The sequence below is a fragment of the Barbus barbus genome, assembly GCF_936440315.1.
Source record: "Barbus barbus genome assembly, chromosome: 44".
NCBI classification, from domain to species: Eukaryota; Metazoa; Chordata; class Actinopteri; order Cypriniformes; family Cyprinidae; genus Barbus; species Barbus barbus.
In genome coordinates, this window is record NC_136722.1 from 2,335,042 (window position 1) to 2,357,682 (window position 22,641).

Below are 22,641 nucleotides of genomic sequence, written 5' to 3' on the forward strand. Positions count from 1 at the left end.
TGCAAGCTCAGCCCTCGAGCAAATCAAATATGTGGGCATTCTCATCGTGGGAGAATCCGTCCCTAATCAAATAACCAGTAATACTGCTACACGCCAGCCTCTTGTTTTGTTTGCAGTACTTTGAATGTAAACAGATTTCAAGTGAAGTAATCCGAGGGTCCGTGTCTGGCACAAGAGACGGATCTGGCACTGTGCGCCGTCAGGAAAGGCCCGGCTGCCTTGGAAACAGAGAAGAAGGCAACTCAAAAGAGGAAAGCACTCAAGAAGGGGGCGGGAGGCAGAAGGAAAAAAGGTGGAGTGTTGTGTGAAGAGAGAGAGAGAGAGAGAGAGAGAGAGAGGGAATAGAGAGCCAGAGGCAGAGTGAAAACACATTGGAGCCTAGAGAAAGAGTCAACGTGAGAGTAAGTGAATGAGGCAGAGCGAGTCCGGCCTCGACTCTGAAGCGTTCTTCACACTCCGGCGCTTGCCTCGCTCATTCACAAAACAAACGCAGGAAGGCGGAGAGGAAACCGAGGGAGAGATTTAACAGGAGGCAGTGCAGCAGCGGAGCGCCCCAAGGAGACGTCAGGAGGAGGTTAACCGCAAACGCTGACTCCGAGCGAGAGCAGCGAGGCGCACATCCTCCACAGCGCCACAGATGCCACAGACTCTCACATCCTTGAGAGGAAAGCAGAGGGCTCCTGCCGAAGGGGGTCCCGACAGATGCGGCGGTCCCTGCGCGGGGCCCTCAGGTGTCTGGGGGTGAAGGTGTGCCGGAGGAGCGCTCTGCTGGTCGTCCTGCTGTGGTTGGCCTCCTGGCTCTTCCTCAACGGCCTGGTGTTCGTGCACAGGAACATGTTTTCTGACTTCTGCACTGACGACAAGAGCAAAGAGATCCTGCAGAGGGTGGTAAGGCTAACTTTTGTCAGCATTCAAATCAGTATTTTAGCAAAACGTCTACTTTCTGGATATGACCAAAATGTCTGGATATCAACTGGTCAGTCTTGCCTAACCTGAAGAGGGAGCAAATAAATAAAACATATATATATATTTGCAATTGTTTAGTGTAACATGTTGTCTAAACTTAAGGAAGACACCAGGTGAATAGGGTAACTAGTTTAACTAGTAAATATCAACATACTTTCCCTAGTTGATTAATCTGAAAAGTTTTCTGAAATGTTATGTTTAGATATACAAATGAGGCTTTATCTAATTAACTATGCACTCATTTGCATACATTTCCAGAATTTGAACATTGGATAAAGCCAGGTTTTTCATTTTAAATGAATGAGTTAAATGATTTTACAGAAGGCATTTTGGATTCCTCTATTTATAATTACTTAAACTGAAAATACTGTAAATAGCCAGGGAAAAAAACCCCACCACGTTTTAGGAATAAAATTGTGTCATTACATTAACTAAAACTAAACTGTGAAACTCAAATAAAACATAAAAAAACATTTTCATTACTTGAAATAAATATTACCTGAAAAAAAAAAAAAAAAAAAAAAAAAAAAAAAAAAATATATATATATATATATATATATATAATTTTTTGGGGTTATTTAGTTTAACTTTATAAAATACTAAAAAATAATAAAATTATAAAATAACTTTACTAAAATAACTAAAACTAAGACTGAAATAAAAAAAAAATTAAATAATAAAAACTACATGCATACAAAACCAAAACTACTTGAAATAACAAACACTCAATAAAATAACTAAACCTTCAATACAACATATAAATATAAAAATAATCGAATATATAACAGAAAATATCAAATAAAAGCTGATTCAAAATATTAATACAAACTACAATAGTATCTCAACTGTACAAAAAAACAAAATATAAATTCTGTGGAAAAACCTTCAGAATATTAATAGGAATTAAATTAAGTTTGTTGTATGCCAAAGCTTTCGAAGTAAACTTACAGGCTTTAAAGATGTGTATTATAATAACTTCAAATGCAAATAGATACAATGTAATAAAATAAACACTTAAATGTGTATTTTGGATGCTTTCTTTAGACTATTTTTCACTCTAGAAGCAAAATAAATCTCAAAACTGACCAGTACGTGAAAAAACACAGGTTTGCCTGTAGTATTTTGCCTTAAACTTCAGATATACTTAAGTACTTTTACAACAGATCAATAGGCAAATTTTTCTAAATATAATTCAATACAATCAGCAAATCAGCTGTCCTGTCTCAGTTGTAGCGATACCTATTTTCCACCAAATGACACACAAAGCATTTCGTAGGATTACTCCGTCAAGCATTGAATCATGCGTAGCAGCAGTAACGGGCCTCCATTAAAGGCTTAAGCTTTGTTCCTCGGGGGAAACCTAAAGCTCTTTTTGAGTCACTGGATTATGTGATGTCAAGTGAGTGCTGAAAGAACATTTTGTTTGTTGCCACATTGGGAACCGCAAAATCCTGGTGGCCTTTAAACAGGGATTGGAAGATGATTACTGGTGTCAATGAGTGGGAAAGTTTCTGCACGCAAATATCATCACTAAAACTAAATGTGTTGGAAAGAGCAGATTCTGTGATTTGATTTATTTATTATTTAATTATCAGAATGCAGTTAAAATTCTGAACAAATACTGTTAATTGGACAAAAAACTATGTGTGTGTGTGTGTGTGTGTGTGTGTCAAATTATAAAGAACATGCACTGTAAAAAATAATTTTTCAAAGTTAAATAAAGTTTATTATTGGAGTGTTTTACAAGAAATCATTCGTCTTTCGTATGTTGAAATTTCCTTTCAAAGTAAATCATACATCAAGCTTTCTGTGTAGTATAAATATATTGTCATATATATATATAGTTTTATACATCAAAGGTATATCAAAGTTAATAAATGTATCAGACTAGTTCATTTTAAATCATGCTTTTGAAGTAACTTTGACTGATGCAATCATCTGAGCTGTCATGAAAGTGAAATTGAGTGAATTACATTTTTGTTCTCATGTAATATCTAAGATCATGACACAAAAGTAATCTAATTCTTAATATTTGGGCAGGCTAAGATAAATATTATATTGAATTCAACAGCTGCAAGCCAATGGAATGCTGCTGTGTGCCAATATTGTGTAAATGATGACTGGGTGGTGATAAGGTGTATGTCATTTTGCCAATGAGGATGAAGTGAAATGAACAGACTGGCTGCTGGAATTGTTGGGTCGTAGTCAATCTGAAATTCTCAGGGATGTTTAGTGAGAATATTTTGGTTCAGGAATCACAATTCAAGGCTCTATAGGGAGTTCTGGACAATGAGTTAATTCCACTCAGAATTGTTTTTGTTTTACTTTGAGTTAATTTCTTTAAATAGCTGATGAACCTGCTCTTTGCTAAAACATTTTCAACCTCTTACTATCTGCTCAGTCAAAAGGTACAATGTCAAATAATTGTACAAAATAATTTTTGGAAAATGTAAATAAAACAAATATTATTGGTCTATTTAAGTCAAACAATGAAAAATGAAGATCCGCATACATCAAGATACCTGAAGATATGTTTAGGTTTTTTTTTTTTCACTGGACGTGTGTTTGGCGCTACTCTATTTCATCTACTTTTTAAAAGAAAATAATCTTTAAGTTTTTTTCTACCGTTCTAAATTTTCATGTTTAATTCAATGTGTAGCTTGTCATTTCTTTGTTATTATTTGTGACATTTACTACCAATTTCTGAGTAAAAAGAGTTTCAAAGTAAATCCTGTACTTTTTTGCTGCATTTGTAGATTTGGACTTTTATTACTCAATAATATTCAGAAATATAAGATGATAAACATTTTATTTTTGAAATTTTTGGGACTCCTCTCACGTTAATTCTATATCATCCATTATTTTACAAAGGGGGAAATCTGTCAGCTGTAGGATGCTAAAATGTTGTTTACATTCATTAATTTAGCAGATGCTTTTATCTAGAGCGGCTTACAAATGAGAATAATACAAACGTTTGAGTTTTGATTTGTTTATGCTGTACTCTGTGTCTAATTTTCCACTGAATTGTCTTATTAGCGCAGTTCAAAAGCGCAGCGATGGTTCTCATAATTCACATGTTTATTTGGAAATGCTGCAGAATAAAATCCAACCATATTGTCAGCTCGTTTCCTCTTATGACCACACATCTAGTTTTAAACACTTACGTAAAACAGAAATAGTGATGATTATTTGCAACGAGTGTGACGATTGATAGCTGAATCAATAATTTAGCACTTTAATGGAGACCAAAACCATTCCTGGAGGTTTTAGTTATGATAACGCAACTTACGCATCATTCATGCCTTATTTGTTACAGTTTATCTCCAAAACAGAAAAGCCTATTTCTCAGTTGATGAATTGTAAAAACAGTCTGATAATCTGCCAAACGGTTAGCATTTCTAAGGGCTTCAGCATCGTAATAAACAGCGGCGAGTGGTGCACGTTCACACAATAAACTGTTTCTAGTTTCTGGCAGCATGTGGCTGAGAAGCTATGAGCAGATACTCTTTGAACTACACGAGACCTTTTTTAATCAGCGGTACCATCTGTCACCTGTGCAACCAGGCCTATGTATAATAGAATTGTTGGCATGAGTTCATGAAATGAAACTAACTGTTCTTGTAGTGGTGCTCTGCTGTAGGCTCTCCATACATTGTCATGCTTTGTTTATACTCTAATGTGAAGTTTAAGCACAGATGGTCTTCCATGAGGCGGGCAGACATGGTCCACTGACTTGATGGACTTTCATGCACAGATCATTGTTTGGTAGTACGATTAATGCTTCGGATGTGTAATTTTGATAGTTTCAAGATAAGAAATCGTATTGTCGGATGTAGTTGTTGGAGAGACCAAATAGTCATTTGGAAATACACAGCTGTATATAAGGGGCAGAAAAGTCTCTTCTGCTCACCGAGGCTGCATTTGTTTGCAGATGCCAGTTGATTGAATATTTGTGTGTATAATAAAATGTAATGTTTTTAAATGGAGCTTTTAGGGGTTGCTGTATGTGTTTATTGGCATAGAGTATACTGGTGGAAAATAGGCCATTTTCTCATTTTGTATCCTAGTTTTAGTGAGTTTCTTGCAAAGTGAAAATGATGGAGTGACCCAGAGCAGCCTATGCAGACATTCTTGGCATGCCGGGACTAGCCAGCGCTCAGGCCAGATGGCAATACAGCCTGTGGGCAACAGAAATAGACTGCTATTCTCTGGGGCCTAATGTTTAATCATTACCTTACATGCTCAGAAGCATAAAGAAAATATTGTTTCCCTCTTATTTCATGTCCTCACTCAGCACTGGAGTTGTGCTTGCTTACTGGCGCGACTCACGGGAGCCTTTTAGTTTTCTGCTCCCTAGATTTGTCTCAATATGGTGCCTCCTTCAGTGTGAGAGTGTGTTTTCTGTTTTTCCACCAGGTGAAAAAAGTAAGTGCAAACTGTGCAGAATGAGTTAGTACCAGGGTTTAATGCTGTACAAATCATAACCTAGTATTAGTGATGCTTGATGCAAACAGTGCTAAATATATAATATATATAATATATAACTATCAACAGCCTGACTGGATAGAGGATGCATCCGGACTGGAACTAAAAATTCCACAATGTGTATACAGTATGTCATTAAGCCAAAAATATTCAATGGTTATAGATTTTTCCATGACAATCTAAAAACATAAATAATTATTATGTTAAGAATGTGATGTGTATTCAGTCAATGCAACCAAAAATATAAATTAATAAATTAATAAATTAATATAGTTAATTTAAAATATTCAGAATAAAAGCATCAGACATGATGTGCCAAACCAACCAAAAGTATAAGAACGTTCTGCAAATATTCCCATTAAGTTATGAACATTCTATTTTAGAATTTTGTAAAGACTTTTTTTTATGTTCCCTGAACATTCTGAAGCAATAGTAACATTAGATGAGCGTCCAACTAAACCATTTTAGAAGAAAAAACCCCCTGTGAATAATGTATAAATAACATTTTTGTGCTAATGTTTTGAGAACATTATTTAAGACCATATAAGTTTAAACTAACATTTCTAACTAATCGTTACTGGAAAACATTTGTTCATAACTTTGAGAGAACATTGCCAGAACGACGTTCAGAGAACTGTCAAATCCAGTACTTAATCTTCGTTCTTGTTGTACCAAATGAAAAAAAAACCCCAACAGTTTCTGTCATCCTAACCACTAGATTACAAACACAGCCATGATTTACAACATACGAGTCACTTTCTCCGAGCCAAGTCTCACTTCTCTGTTTTCTGTGCCTACACACATTCATTTTTCAAATCTCTAAACATAGTGAGCGCGCTTTCTATACTGAAACACTAACAAACATTGGATTTGGGCCTCACAGTGGGAAAGTTTACGTGCAAACGGGAGCTGTTGTCCCATCTGAAGAATTAAAACACGTGGGGAATTTGGCTGGCATTTACAGTATCGAAAAAAGAGCAGAAGCCGCAGAGTGACCACAGAGCACAACATGCGTGTTTGGCCCACATAAACACCGCGAGAGGCCCATGAGAGGGTCTGTAGGGAGGAAGCTCTTTCTATGTTTAGCTGATAACAGACCTCTGAGATTCAAGTGCTTTATTCAAGAGTGTTGTCATGGTAAAACAACCGACTGGGAGTAATTCAGGTAATTACTGGTGCTGGCTATTATTATTACTTGTACGTGTCCACTGGTGCAGAAGAAACACGCTCACATGCTAGAGAGAAAAGTGTACAGTAATTTAGTTGTCTCCAGCATGGTCTGTGATTGCTTTCAAAGCATGGTCACAATCAGAATCAGGAAAATATGAATTTTACTTACAAAAGTACACATGATGTGAATTTAATACACTCTTAAAGGAATAGTTTACCAATATTTCTTCATGCTTTTGGCTTTACAAAACATTAATTGAAGGACTGGAGTGTTGTGGATTCCTTGTGGATTATTGTGATGTTTTTATCAGCTGTTTGGACCCTCATTCTGACGGCACCCATTCACTGCAGAGCATCCATTGTTGGGATTCTATATTTCTCCAAATGTGATGAAGAAACAAACTCATCTACATCTTGGATGGCTTGGATTTTCATTTTTTGATGAACAATTGCTACGGTTTCATTGAAATGACCAAGAAACTCTTTTTTTATAGACATCATTGCCACTCTTATTTGCATTATTTGCATTTGTAAACTTTTTAATGCCTTCATCATCTGGTCCAATTTTAATCCCACAATGCTATTAATTTTCTATGTGTTCAAATTTAAGATTTCCGATGAAACACAAAGAAAAAAATGTCATAAGACCTGAGACAATTTGCACATCCACATGATGTTGGCAAGGTGATAGTCACTCACACTGTCTTCAGAGAATGTAAATATCTAGTGTTATCACTGCCATTATTAGCCATTTTTAATCATACAAATGTGTGAGGTTCAGTTTTATGACACAACAGTAAAAAGCTTTTTAACACGGAGGACATGTTTTATGGTAGGGGACAAGCAAGGGATGAGAGATCATCCACCAAACCATTATGACTGATAATGATAAGGAAAACATAGCGCTAACATACTAAAGCCAATGCAGATACTACTGGACTGAGTGCGCATAACAGCTGTTTACTTTGGAAGGTGACAGAGGACGATTTGCAGTGTAATCTCTGTGGAACACAAATCATCCGAAGCCCCGGAGCCCCTGAACTGATATATATATGTGCAGACTGCAACAACAACCAGTAATTACCTCATTTTTCATGAGAGGGTCAAAGAGGAAAAATGCAAGAGCAAAAGCAGATCGGTTTTAACACCTCGCATAAAAATGATTATTAGACTCTTTTTTTGCAAGATTAAATATGTGAATTTCATGCATGCCAGTAAAATATGCTGCCAGGTGGCATTGGTGCTGTATCTCAACGTAGCACATATTCAATAAGTGTGATATGAGATGGAATTAAGATGCATGCGTTGATTAAAAACAGCTTTAACGCTATGGAAATTACTTTGACGACACACACCATTCCGAGACTATCAAAATTTGTACTTGACTTCCTAGGAATAGAAATAATAAACATAATGGTAAAATATCAAGTTTTAAAGTTTTTAGATACATATTAAATGCAAGTAAGAAAGTGTCTACTTTAATGTTTCAAATAACTTTTGTGAAAATAAAACAAAACAACATACTTATTCTGACCTGTACTTATTAAAATATATAAAATAACTTTGACTGTTATCATATTCCATTTTATTTTATTAAATTTGATTCGATTTTTGAAAGAAGTATCTTACAAAAGCTGCAGTTGTTTGGTCAAAATTGCATTAAGAACAGTAATATTGTGAAAAATTATTACAATTTAAAATGAATGTTTTCTGTTTTGATATATATTTTAAAACGTAATTTATTTCTGTGATCAAATCTGTATTTTCAGCATCATTACTCCAGTCTTCAGTGTCTGAAATCATTCTAATATACTGATTTGCTGATCAAGAAACATTTCTGATTATTATGTTGAAAGCTGTGGAATAATTGCAATATAAACTCACAATTGCAAGAAAGAGTCAGACTTGCGAGATATACAGTCAAACCAAAATTTACTCAGACACCTTCAACATTTCTCACAGTTTATTCACTATAGTTTAGAAAATAGTAATAAAACACGACAACAACTCGAGTTAAACTGTGTCAGAACAAAGTCATCTTGATAATGTCAGATAAATTTGATAAAAAGGTATGTAATGAATTTGGTTGAATAGCTGTCAGCGGTTAAATTTAGTACACAATTAGATAATACACATTTAGGTAAACCAATTACCATGCAATCCTTAATTGTGTTCAGTCAGTGGTGTAAAAAGGTCGCATTACCAATTAAATAAAAACACTTAAGCAAAACATGGTTAGGTCAAAGTGTCTGAATAATTTTTGGTCCCAAATTTTACTGGTAGTCCGCTGTATGAATAATTTTTGGGTATAATATGTCAGTTTATTTCATTTTGCTATTCTCACTTACATAAATGAAATGTAGTGTCCTGTATCCACTAGTAAAAAAAAAAATAATTATCTGGTGTCTGAATAATTTTTGGTTTGACTGTAAACTCACAATTATGAGAAACAAAGTCAGAATCATGAGATATAAACATGTAATTGTGAGAAATAGTCAAGATTGCGAGATATAAACTCAATTACAATAAATAAATTCAGAACTGCATTATATAAACTTGTAATAGCGAGAAATAAAGTCAGAATTGTGAGATGTGAACTTGCAACTGCCAGAAATAATATCAGAACTGTGAGAAATGATATATATATATGGCTTGGTGTTGTGAAAATGGTGTCTTAATTACTGCTGATAGAAGCCGAACCACAATCACAGTGCACATTTCGCTTCTAATGTGAGAACTGACTGTCCTGTGTCTTTGTTTCAGTGTGCCGAGTATCAGCAGGGAGTTCTGACCGGTGACCTCTGCGAGGATCTGTGCGTGGCCGGTCGTGTGGAATACAAACGCTGCCTCTATTACGAGAATGGCAAGAAGGTCATGGCCGCCAGCTGGCGTGGGGTGCCTGTTGTTCTCAAGTCGAAGCTGGAGAACTTCTCCTCCTATGAGGCTTTAGCTCTGCTGGAGTACCAGGATGCGGCAGGAGGAACGGGAGGCGAGGAGGAGCTCTCGCCTCTGGATGTCGTCTTCTACGCCACGCTGGAGATCAAGAACTCTCTGGGCTTGGAGACAGGAACTAACTTGACATTGCCCCGGTTGTGGGGCCAAAAGCTGAAAGAGAACGAGCGAACGTATTCGCGAGCGGAGCTTGCCTCGCTTTGGGCTCTCCTTCAGCAGGAGGAGTACACCTTCCTCAGGGTCCTGCAGGATTTAACTCACCACGTGGCCAAGATCCTGGGCTCCTGTGGTCACTTTTACGCCGTGGAGTACTTGGCGGCTGGACACGCATGGGACCAGCACATATTCTCGCTGGAGGAGCTAACGCTGAGCCCCTCGCCGAGCCCCTGGAGCGGACAGGAGAAGACAATAACCGCGAGAGATATGGTGCCCCAAGTGGCCCTGAGCTTTCTAGAGATGGTGGAGCATTTCGAGAATGACTTTTCCCACAGCTTACACCTCTGTGATATCAAACCAGAGAACTTTGCTATCAGGAAGGACCTGACGGTGAGTAAACACTTAACAGCAGGGTTTATGAAGGTAAATTTAAGACTTTTTAATACCTTTTTAAGACCAAGTAAAGAAAATTTAAAGAAGCAATAGAATGGATAGAAGAATAAATACAATATGTCAATATACTCTCTAAGTCTAAATGTCTAGGGAGCATAACATGAGTATTTAAAGATGTGAAAATATAACTTCCAAAAGATCTCCATTACTTTTTAATTTGTTTCATAAATAAATAAATAATTTATGGCTTGAATAGCTCTGCTCCAAGCCATTAGAATAGAAATAACTTTTACTGCACTTTCTGATCACACTTCAAAAAAAGTGATGTTTTCCAGTGAAAATGTATAAAAACTTGAGAAACATTTTGCAGCATTTAATGCCATGACTATAAATGAAGAATTTGTAGCCTTAAATTGTGGGTGAAAAAAATTAAGACTTTTTAAGACCAAGTAAAGAAAAATGAAGGAATAAAAAGTAAGGGAACACAAAACGTCAATATATTCTCTGAACGTAAATGGAGCACATTTAAAAGTCTGAAAATATGACTTCCAAAAAATATCCATTATTTTTAATGGAAAAAAGTAATGTTCTTCTGTTCTTCATCAGTATTTTTGTCTTGCTTCCCAGATGTCTAAAGATTCTTTTACATTTACTTGAGATACAAAATGACACAGGATAAATTGATCGAAATCAAGCAAGTTTATGAATAAAATCTGCCATTTATGAACAAACATCTGTCAATGGGATCAAAAACGACTTAATTCAAATGTTTTCAAACCCCACTTAGATATTTGTTCTTGTTTTAAGTATAAACTCAATTAATTTGGATAAATTTTCTTTAGAAAACAAGAGTTAAGTATGTTTAGATATTTGTATTTGAAAACAAAACAAACATACTATGGAAAATCAATTTTTTGCAATGCAATTTATGGGTTTTTAAGGCCTTAAAGTGTGGTAGGACAATTTTTTGCTCAGCATTTTTTGGCAAGATTTGGGAAAATGGTTATATTCATCTCTTATTTGCTTTAAATTGTGCATTTCTCTGTTTTTGGACGCTTTCACCAGCTGATTATTATAGAGTCAGACAGGATCAGCCAAATCATTTCATTTAATCAGAAAAGTATGAACTGATGCAACACTTAAGGAGAAAATAAATGCATGCGGGTTACTGTTCATTACAATGTGATTGTGGTTAAATTAATTATCCAAGCATCCAAATCTAATGAAAACATTTCTATGAAGAGTATATCTTTGCAGTATTAGATTGGAATATAATTGCAATAATTAGTTTATTGTTATTAGATTAATCTGCCATATTTATTATAGTCTAGAATTGTTATAATTAGTTTTCCTGAGGAACCATCCTTGTCTCACTGTTGGCAAAATTATGAAATACACTACAAGAAAGATGTGTTTATTGCTCAATTACATTTCCTAAAGATTTCCTCATAGAGCTGCTGTCTGAGGTCCAAATACTCCAGGTTATTATGATTGGAATTATTAATAATAATATTTAATAATTACTATATTATAGTAAGGTTCTCATAGCTAAAATATTATAACGACATTGAGTTCTTCAAACACGAGCCAACTACTTAGTTTACAAGCAAGAGAATTATAGTGTAAACTAAAATATTTATTCAGATCTCATGATCACGATTCAATAATAGATGAAAAATTAGAGTCTGCAGATCTATACAGCAAATGCTTGGCATTACACATGATCTTTGTGTTCCAGTGGAGCCGATGAGATCGAGATCATGCTGCTCATTCGGAGGGTTTAATGGCTTTTTCTAGTGTACTGTAAACAACACCTGACTTCACGCAGCTTGTGTTGCTATGACTCCCATCAATCAATGCCAGACCAACAAAATGCTGTTTTTTTGTAACACGCAGCATAAAATAATATGTGTTTAACATTCTTTGGAAGATTTCTGAGAATCTGCATTGGCTGTACAGACACGTTAGAAACATCACAGACTGCCCTGTCTTGTTTATGTAGAAGGATATGTTCATTTTATTCACAGTTCTCATTAATATTCAGATAAAACTAAAAGTTCAGCATGCGGCAACAGAAAAACAGCTTTGTCAATGCTTACCGTACATCTTATTAGTCTATATATACTGTACATCTATCTATAGATAAATACTATATTTGCATTTCTGATTATTATTTTATTTTTCACTGGTCAGGTGGTGGCTATAGATGTGGACATGGCTTTTTTTGAGCCCAAAATGAGAGACATACTTGAGCAGAACTGCACCAGTGACAATGACTGCAACTTCTTCGACTGCATTTCCAAGTGTGACAAAACTAAAAACAGATGTGGGCCAAAACGCAAGAACAGTAACATTCAGGTGAGTGAGCCTTTCTTTATTCTGACTCCATTGCATACTGTAATTCTTTAATCATTTGCATCAATAATCCTATGGAGTGCGCGGTTAGCAATTATATATGCAGTAAGGTGCTGAAAGTGAAAAGAAAATGACTTTGTTTTGGAAAACTGTCACAAAGGAATACCAGTAAAATAGCCGGAGGAGACAATCATTCTTCAGCGGTAAACATTGCCAAGAAAAATACACGGAATGTTAATAGTTGATGATAACGCTGAAGGGAATCAGCTAGCGCCGTCATTACTGCTCCTAAACACAATGGGGGTTAACAGGGCCAAACAAAGGAAGCACCTTTGATTACGGGCGAGTGACAGATCATCATCTGTTGTGGCTACAGTCAACCACGACATGACATTTGTGTAATAAATAAGGCTGTATTCAAACTGCAAGCCAACAATTCCAGTTTTCAAATTTTTTGTTCACATGACAAAAAAAAAAAAACAGCACATATAAGATGTTTCTAAACTGACCCGTATGTATAACATTTAAACATTTAAAAAACACATGTAAGGTGAATTAAGCCACACTGAGTCAAAATGACAAAAAATGTGACTATACCACTCAAGTTATAAAAGACAAATGAACAATCATATAACCCACATGAAAAAAATACTATAGTGTTTTTGAACCATACTGTAGTAAAGTGTATTATCCTGTATATAGTATAATATTAACTTTGTTAATGAATGCTACAGCATACTGTAGTATTAACTATAGTGAACTGATAAACTGTAATAAATACTGTAGTATACATTAGTTTTTACTACAGTAAACTGTAGTGTATTGTAGTATAATATACCCTATAAAGTAATGTGTTTATATTATTATACCAACTATAGAATTACCACAACAAATTAATTCAAGTACTTTATGGTTCAAAAACACTATAGTATTTTTTCATGTGGGGAAAATCCATAAATATCTGATTTACTACCAGATATGCAAATGGTTCAGATCAGAAACTGACTATTTTTATAGTTTATGGCCATCACAGAGGTTAAATTGCATTAAGTAAATTGCAACTTTTTATCCTAGTTATGACATTATGATATTTTTACTGACAATTGCAAGTTCATATCTCATAATTCAGATTTTTAGAAAATAAGTCAGAATAGTGTGATACACACTCAGAATTGCAAAATAAATGGTTTTGTGGCAGAAATAAGCTTCCATAAAAACAGATCTGTGCTACATTAGAGGAAAATAAGCTGCAGTGAAATGACTAGAGACGAATGACCATAAGAGTAACATGTAATTATTTTTCTGAATGCTGCTACCATTACAGGCTTAATTGTTACTTTATAACTTTTTTTCTTGTCATCTGATTTCTCACAGTTTTACCTCTCACCATTTTTTCATAATTCTAAGTTTATATAAATTGTGCAATTATGTCGCAATGACCATTTTAATTGTTTCTTTCCGTGGTGTAAATAAGCTTCCATAGAAACCACAGATCTGTATCACCTTAGAGACAAACAGATTCAAACATACTCTACAACAACGGTGAGCGAAGTTACAAAAATATTATTTGCGATGAAGTTACTACAAGTAGAAGACAATAAATACTATTTTTTTGAATGCCGCCACCATTACAAGTATATGCAGGTTTAATTTCTCCATTAGATACTTTGCCACAGTCACGCAACGTCTTTCATCTGTTCGTTGCGGTTCGTGCGTAGTCAACACCTGCTGTCAGTGCCAGCTCCCTTAAGGAGAACAAGCTAACAGACGAGCTGGTCGCATGAAACCAAGTCCAGCTCCGGGCCACAGGTGGCTGAGACAGAGCCCATCTCTCCGTTCCCGATCACTTAACGCAACCCTTGGTGACCTCTACCTTCCCATTGTATGGCCTGCCATTCAGAACAATGAGGGCTTTGTAACGTTCAGGCCGTTGGGTCAAGGAGACCATCGCTTTCAAACGGCAGGCATAGCGAATATGGCTGATGATTGCTCCGGAGATGATGAAACGAGACCAGGATGGCGCTAATGGCCGCTTCCCTCATCCATACCCCGTGCTTCTCCCTTTGGGGTCGATAGCTGTCATGCTCTCTCTTTCTATCTCTCCGCAGGTGATCTGTGAGAAGATCTTCAGGCCTTGGTTTTCTCCCACGCTGCTCGGTGCTAAAGCGGGGCTCCCCCTGCAGGTGGAGCTGCAGCGGGCCGTGCAGGAGTGCGCTGAGATAGACAGCGGGGACGACGCCAAGCGTACGCGGGCCGTGAGACAACAGCTACAGGATCTGCTCGTGGAGCTCATTCAGGAGGACACGGGAAACCGGGGTGAAGGCCAGGAACACAAGATGAGACGCGTCCATACGGCACTTAATTTCTGAATGAACTCTCGAAATAGCTACGAAAGAACAAACTCAGTCATGTGCAATTCTGGAGAACATCTCAGATGACTATTACAGTCGAGATAACAACAGCCAGATACATTAGCATATTTACTGCTAATATTCAAAATGTCTGTTACCCTCTGGTTCTGTTCGGTCATTTTTGAAAGACACATTGTTAGTTCTGTTTTTTTATTCTATTTAATATACATCGGAATGGTACGGAACTTGGTAAAGGTTTTGGCACATGCTATGTGAACACACAAAAATCATGGACATGAATTGAAAAGGTTAAATGGTTCTGATAAAAACAGTCACACTTGTGCTGTTCATGGTCAAAAACGAACGCACTTCATCAAGTGGAAACGTGTGGTACCAAACAAAATCTTAATGAAAGCACATATTTTAAAATATCAACCTCAAATTTAGAACATAACTTGTTTAGACTTATGGCTTAGATTTTTCAGTTTTAGAGTAAAATATGTTCCGGAAAATATCAAAAATGCATTTTCTCATAAACTGCATAAATAAACTTTTTTTTTTTAGTTTCACGTTTTTCAGTTCTGCAATAATCTACCAGGTGTCTTAAAGTAAAAATAGATCAGATGTAAGTCTGTGTTCCAAAGCATTCAAGGTTTACGACTAAGTTGGAAATTTCATTTTCAGGTCTATGCTCAAAAAGTGGTTAACAGAAATAAATGGATTATGACTATCCCATAAATATAATTAAAACTCACCTAAAAATACAAAACATTAAATGAATGTACTATATTTTTGTTTCAGTAATGTAACAAAATATTGTACATTCATTTAAAAGGCGAGCAGCACCAGAGGCTTAAAATATATAGTTCAGCTTTTAAATTAGTTTTTCTCACCCTCGTGTTGTTCCAAACCTATACTTTTTTCTTTTTGTAAACCTGTAGTTTTTTATGTGTTCCATAGAAGGAAGAACTCCATAAAGGTTTGTAATTTTTGGGTAAAATATCCCTTTAAGGGTTTAGCTATGCCTCTTACCGTAAAGGCCCTTTCACACAAGTATCAAGAACTATATAGATAATTATATTAGCGTCCACACCAATGTACAATAACATGGTTTCACACTGCAGTCTTTGTCTCTGCCACTTTAAATACTCAAGCTCTTTAAAGCAGGAGTTCTGATTGGCTGTCAATTTATTTATCATTCATCAGCTGGAAAAAAATAATTTTGAAAGTGGTTCCAACAATATTGTTCCACTATGTTGTTGCAGTTCAGTGAACTTTTAAATTTGGAACTTTTTTACAACTATATCTTTACTGTTATCATTAGATTTATCGTCCTTGGTGTAGCAAGCCTTAAGAATAACCGTGAGTTCATATTTACCATCGTTTGGCAAATTTTTGCTGGCAAAATCTAGTTATTTTAAAACATTGGGAATTTCGAATTAGAGCGAAATATTCCCCGAGCAGATTTGGCAACTCAGTCATACAGATTTGCCCCATTGACCAAAAGAATGCTGCTTGGTTTGATTGTGTTTTCTGTGTGAGCTGCTTTATATATCTCTACACTACTGACGACAGACAATGGGCATTTTTCCCGTGAAATTTCGCTAATGTGACTGAACCTTAAGGCTCTTACAAAAAAACCTCTGGATCATCTCAGCTAATGTATCCCTGTTATTTGCTGATGAGAATATGTCTACCTGTGATTTTGTATAAGCATTTCAATAAACCATGGCTCAGGCACAATCTTTCCTTTTGGCTTCTTACCCCGCAGCTGCACGCCTTCACGCCACATTATACGCGTCTCTACGCACATCAACACTATGCAGAGAATCTAACTGAAAGCTCAAAGATCAAACCAACATTTGGTTCCTATTGACGGAAGAGGAACAATCTGTAGATTTGTTTGGATCTACCTTCAGCATTGTGGTCTTCACAGGAGATCAGGTTCCAATCTGCCTCCAGCTGTCTTTCAGGAGAGGGGGTTAGAAAGACCAAACACAAGCTTTGGACTAGGGGAGGATGAGACCAGTGTAAGGGAAAGTTACTTTTAAAAGTAATGCACTCTCTAAAAAGTAATGCATTGTTACTGGAAAGCAATGCATTGTTACTTTTTCATTTTTTTTTTCTTATCTTTGTCCGGCCTTGCTTGTTTGTTTTTACCTTTCAGCTGTCATGCCATTCTGGATTGCATGAAGAACAGGACACAGGAGAAGAAAGTGCAACAGTCTTCAGCAATAAAACATGTTTATCTAAGGTCATTTTTGCTTATTAGTATGATTGGATTGAAGGATTGGATAATTGAAGGTCAGCAGCAAAGTCACTGGTTAAAAAAATGGGATAATATACATAGTGTTATTTAATAACTGCAGGTTTGTGTAATATTCTAAGATTGCATTGCACAGTTTTTATTTAGTTTGAGGAATACTGAATCTGTTTTTGTGCAAGTGTGATGAGTAAAAGCATGATGACATTTCTACATCATTTATTTGCGGCATTAACGAACATCAACCCGGTGAATGGAGGAAAATCTGACTAAATCTCCTATGACAACTTGCAGTGTTATTGAGGATGAGAAAAGAATACAACACTGCAGACAACAGGTACATGTCGTAATCGCTGTTTTCCATGTTCGTGGAGTAAATATTTTTACATAATGCTTGAAAAAAGTAACCTGATTAGTCACTTTTAATGCATTACGCCCAACACTAGATGAGACATTGAATGGCGTAGAGACTGTAGCCAGAGCCTATAGGAACAGATCACCTGCTGGTGAACTTCACTGATTTATGCTCTTCTGCCTTGGTTGGACTCCAAACGTTTTCCAGCTTGGCTTACGGCGGTCATCAAATTATGCGTCTCCAAGGCAACGACGGGGTCTGGTTTTGATCTGCTCAGACATGACTAACTGACGGCAATGAGGACATCAATACAATGTCGACTGTTTGCAGAATATTGTGCTCTAATGTAGCCAAACAATGATTAAACGCAAACAGAGCAGAAATCAAGAGGATTTGGTTGAGATTCATGTACTTGTTTACCTTGATGTGGATTGGCAGTGAATCCTGCATTTTTCAAGGGATATTTCATTATTTCACACTAGCTGTGAAATAATGAAGCACAGTGCCCATGGTTATCAAATGTTTACACCGCCGTCCCAGTGTTTAGAAGGCTGGAACAAACTACAGGTTTTATTATTCAACTGGCCACATTAACAACTGCTTTGTGCTGAATAATTCTGTCTGCAAGCTTAGAGAAATGTTGGAGACTTGCTCAAAGCTCTGGAAGGCTTCTCAACATATAATACTTTACAATCATGTCCAGTGACTGATGTGTTTCCAAAGTGCAAAAGCCAGTATGTGACTGCACAATCATCATGAAAGTCTTTAAAGGAAACATTTTTTAAGAAAGCTACAGAAGTGAAAAAAAATAATAATTCTACTAATTTTGTCAAACATATCAAGATGATGTAGAAAAAAAATCAACTTCACTTTGTGATGACAAAATTCTTGAATTTTAATTCATAGCATGTAAATAAATTCATAGTTTCACTGGTCTACTATATTTTTCATAACTGTGACTTTATATCTTATGACTTTTTAAAAATCTAAATTTTATACTTCCATGTAAAAATGCCTGGAAGTCATTGCCTTCTAAATATTAAATTAAGTGCAATTTATTTTAATAAAATAAAGCATAAGCAATTTTCAAGACATTTTTTTTTATCAAATATATAAAATATTTGTTTTTGTGTTTTGCATATTGTTTGTATATTTAATTGTATGTATAGGTAATTTTTTTAGATTTGCAAAAATGTTGGTAAAGGCAGATTTTCCATTGAATCTGGGTTCTTTATTTTACATGAAGCTAAATGAAAGGTTGTTGTCTACAAGCTGCTTTGAGTAAAATGCCTTAATATTACTGAAATACAGCACAGGAAATTCAAATATAGTTGAAAAAATTCATTATTATTTTCAAGATTAATTAAATGTCATGTTCCAATGTCACAACTTGGCAACTTTTATATCATCTACAATTCACTATTTTCTTATTTTTTCTTATATGATTTAATTTTTAATCTTTTTTATGATGAAGCATCTGTTTTCAGAAGTTATGAAAGCACATTAAAGGAATAGTTTACCCAAAAATGAAACTTCTTGAAAACTTTAAACGTCCTCCATGCATAATACTGCTTTCTCCAGTGAAAACACTGTCTTGTCTGAATCAGTAGAATAATATGCACAGATCAAGCACCGTTTAAAAGCTAAAACAGTATTCTAGCAAGAATGGATTTGCAGCTTTTCACTTCCCAAGATGTTAACTGATGGACAGTTGTGTGGATTACTTGTGGCTGATAAAGAAACAAACTTCAGGGTGAGTAAATGTTCAGCGAGTTTTTGTTTCAGATTGAACTATTCTTTAAAACTCTCCCAAAGTTGCATTTGTAAATTTGCCCTCATTAAAGCACTGCCGAACTTTTTTTACCTGAATTACAAAGGAGTGCAGGAATCCTTTCATTCACGAAAAGCAGATATTGGGATCATTTCAGACATGGAGGTCTGGAAGGAATTAGCTGCTTTGTAGACTAGCATCTCTGAACTGAAATATCCAGTATTGGGGTATTGTGCAAACAGGCAGCACAGGCCTCAGGGGGCCACGATGTGCTGAGCTGTAACTGTACTGCATTCAGGACTAAAAGGGTCAAAAGTCTGAATAATTGCAGAGATTGTGTTACTACATCCTGAAATAGTGACGCAACACAAATGGAATTCACACTAAACCAGGTGCGACTTGAAACATTTTAGTACATAATGTTTGCTAAATCATTTTGTTTTCTTATTTATTTAAACATTTGAACTGCTAATGAAGTTGCAAATCATAAGCCAATTAAAGCTACTCAAAAATATGTATTGTGAAAAGTGTTATAAAAATAAACAGGAATGTCAATGCTTGGTAATAATAGAAATAATAATAGAACATTTTTATTTATTTTAGTGTTTTTGCAATTAGTGGTCAGAATAATAAGCAAAAATTATAATGAATCATGTTTGCTTATATTATATTCTATAATGAAAACAAAGCTGTCACTTAAAGGAACAGCTCACCAATAAATAAATAAATAAATAAATGAAAATGAGAAAAAAATGACCATCTTTTGCTTCCGGGCCCATAATCCATAATAACGCTTTTTTCCAGTCTTCTAGTCTGAATCAGGAGAGGAATCTGCACAAATCAAGCACGGTTTAGAAGCCAAAACAATCCAAAATAGCTCTAAACAAATCTATGGGTCCAGAGGATGCAGTGGTGAGCAAGTGATGCAATGTTACATTTCTCCAAATCTTTTTGGATGAACTATTGCTTTAAACTTGTATGTGTGCAGTCACTGGACACTAAAATGTGGAAGCCTTCCACTTAATTAAGGACTTGTAATTCAAGGATTTTAAAATTGGCAAAATGATCTCAAATATAAAGGTTTGGCAAAAATATCATGGTGCCATAAACCTGGAATGATCTGCAAGCCTCTGCAAGACCAAATCAACCAATTAGAGCCCTTTAACAACTAACCTGTAATTTTATCTACAGACTACTCCCAAGTTGTTAATTCTTAGGTTTTATGATGTTCATAAATTCTTTTAACTATTCGTTTTGGAAAATGTTTAAACCTGATGAATTTAATTTAGAAATTTGTTTTATGGCATTCTTTGCAACTAATGTTTCTGTAACGTTTTCCGTGACTTCTAAAGACTGCATTATGTCTATTACAGCCAAACAATGTTATAAAGTATATTCAGGGTTAACCAAAAATACGAGCTCATGCATATGATCCACAGTGCAAATGAAATTTTCACTATAAAACATTGCTGGCAGAAGCTGGATAGGCCCTGCTTTGATATGAGCTATGCACAGAAACAGCAAAAAAAGAGAAAGATGTTTGGATTAAACCATCCAAAAAAAAAGAACTCTTGAAGAATGAAAAAAAGGCATTCATCTTAAAATCTGGTAATTCAATGTGGACAACTTGTCAGTCAACAGCCCTGATATTAGCAACATTAGGCCTTGACAGAGTAATGGGATGCAAAGGAGAAACTCTGGAGCAGATAGTGAATGCAGCATGCATCAGTCTTCTCCGGTGGGGCTGGTCATACATTAGTGTTCGCTCTACAAGCACTGCCTGGGAAAATGGCAAGGAAAATGCACTGCAGCTGTTTTTTGTGGGATGTTCCTCAAATTACAGAGATTCTCTTGTACAAAGCAAACACCATTGTTAGTAGGGCGTTTATCGCAAAGGTCAATGCAATTTAATAGGACTGACATTAAAAAAATAAATAAATAAAAGCCTCACTAAGCATTTTGTGAAGTCATTACAAAGCCAGGGAACTGTAGGAATCACTATATGGGAAATATCAATGTAGCATATTTTATCCTGCACCACCAAAATGTAGTGATATTTTGACCTCAGTTTGAAGCATTTTGCAATCTGTGGGTAATGTGCTTAAATTATTTTATTTTTTAATTATTATTTTTAATGACTTATTTTTGGAGCCTAACAGTGTCTACTTTTATTATAAAGATAAGAGCAGCTTGGCAATTGCGAATAAAATAAAATAAAATGAATTAATCAAGGTAAGCATGAAATAAACATTAACTTTCTATTTTCTAAATTCTATCTATTTTCTGAATGCAAGTTATTTATATTATTGTGAAGAATTCAACAATGTGATTCATGTTTACCTGCTTTCTTACAATCGACTGCAAGCTCTGATTGTGATCCACCTCCATCAACAACCAATGAACAAAATCAATCCTCACCCTACATTATTTTCTTTTTCGATAATTTGTTTTACTCACATGTTTGTCACAAAACAGGAGAAAAGATCTGTTTCTACTTCCATGACACTGCAACTTTAAAGATGAAGTAAAAAAACTAAACAAATGTACTAAGGGAAATGGATCCTTACTCCATGGTCAGAATCAAAGCTCGTTTTGTGAGTTGCTCTGAAAGTGAAAGGAACCGTTAGGTCATGGAAAAAGGGCCCATAGTGGAAAGAGGATGAATAAAGGAAAGAAAGAACTGCGTCTGTTTCCGTTTACTACTGCTATTTGACCTGGAACATGTATTGACAGTTGCCTTGAGCAACAGAGGAAAATATACAAATATGTTGAAGAAAGATGATGCATAACTTGTACTGGCTAAACTATCAGAAGAAAGAAAGAGCCCTGAAGCAACACCTGAGTCTAGTTAGGCTTTTATGTGAGCTGATCTCAAGAGAACGCCTGAGGTGATGGAAACCTGCTCTCTTTAAGCTCATAATGGCTTGTATTGCTTCTGGCCAAACTGAACCACCTCCAACAAAGAACCCTAAAGTTTGAATAACAACAAAACAATGAATATGAAACAAACACAAACAATGTACTGTAAAAGTAATACCACTACATCTGATTATGACTGTTTGCAACTACATTTAAAAAAATAAATAAAGTCATCATACGTAGACGCAAATGGCAAATTATTTCAGGGATGTCGAGCAGCTACTGAAAAAGCATGTTAACCTTTTGGGGAAGAGTATAGGTAAATTAAGAGAAAACCAAATGTGAAACAGAACTTATCATGCAACATATTTTGTCATTGACATTTCAGCAAGTGCCACCTAATGACCTCTTAGTAAAGAAAAAATTGTGATTTTACATTGTTTTTGTATTTTAAAATGAAAGGTGAAGTCAAAGATCATTGCACTTTGAGCCTCAACATACTTCCAAGGGGGCTCAAGATGGCTTAAAATGATTTGAAATAAGAAAAAACAAGCATTAAAATAAG

At 35.5% G+C, this 22,641-nt stretch overlaps 1 protein-coding gene across 1 annotated transcript; it reads left to right on the plus strand.

Moving 5' to 3' along the window:
• The first annotated feature begins 370 nt into the window (after positions 1-370).
• On the plus strand, positions 371-16,575 carry LOC306862965 (divergent protein kinase domain 1C-like). Its single transcript, XM_079406085.1, has 4 exons — positions 371-888; positions 9,385-10,119; positions 12,316-12,480; positions 14,586-16,575. The coding sequence occupies exons 1-4, from the start codon at positions 703-705 to the stop codon at positions 14,844-14,846; spliced, it is 1,347 nt and encodes a 448-aa protein (XP_079262211.1). The 5' UTR covers positions 371-702; the 3' UTR covers positions 14,847-16,575.
• Positions 16,576-22,641: the final 6,066 nt, after the last annotated feature.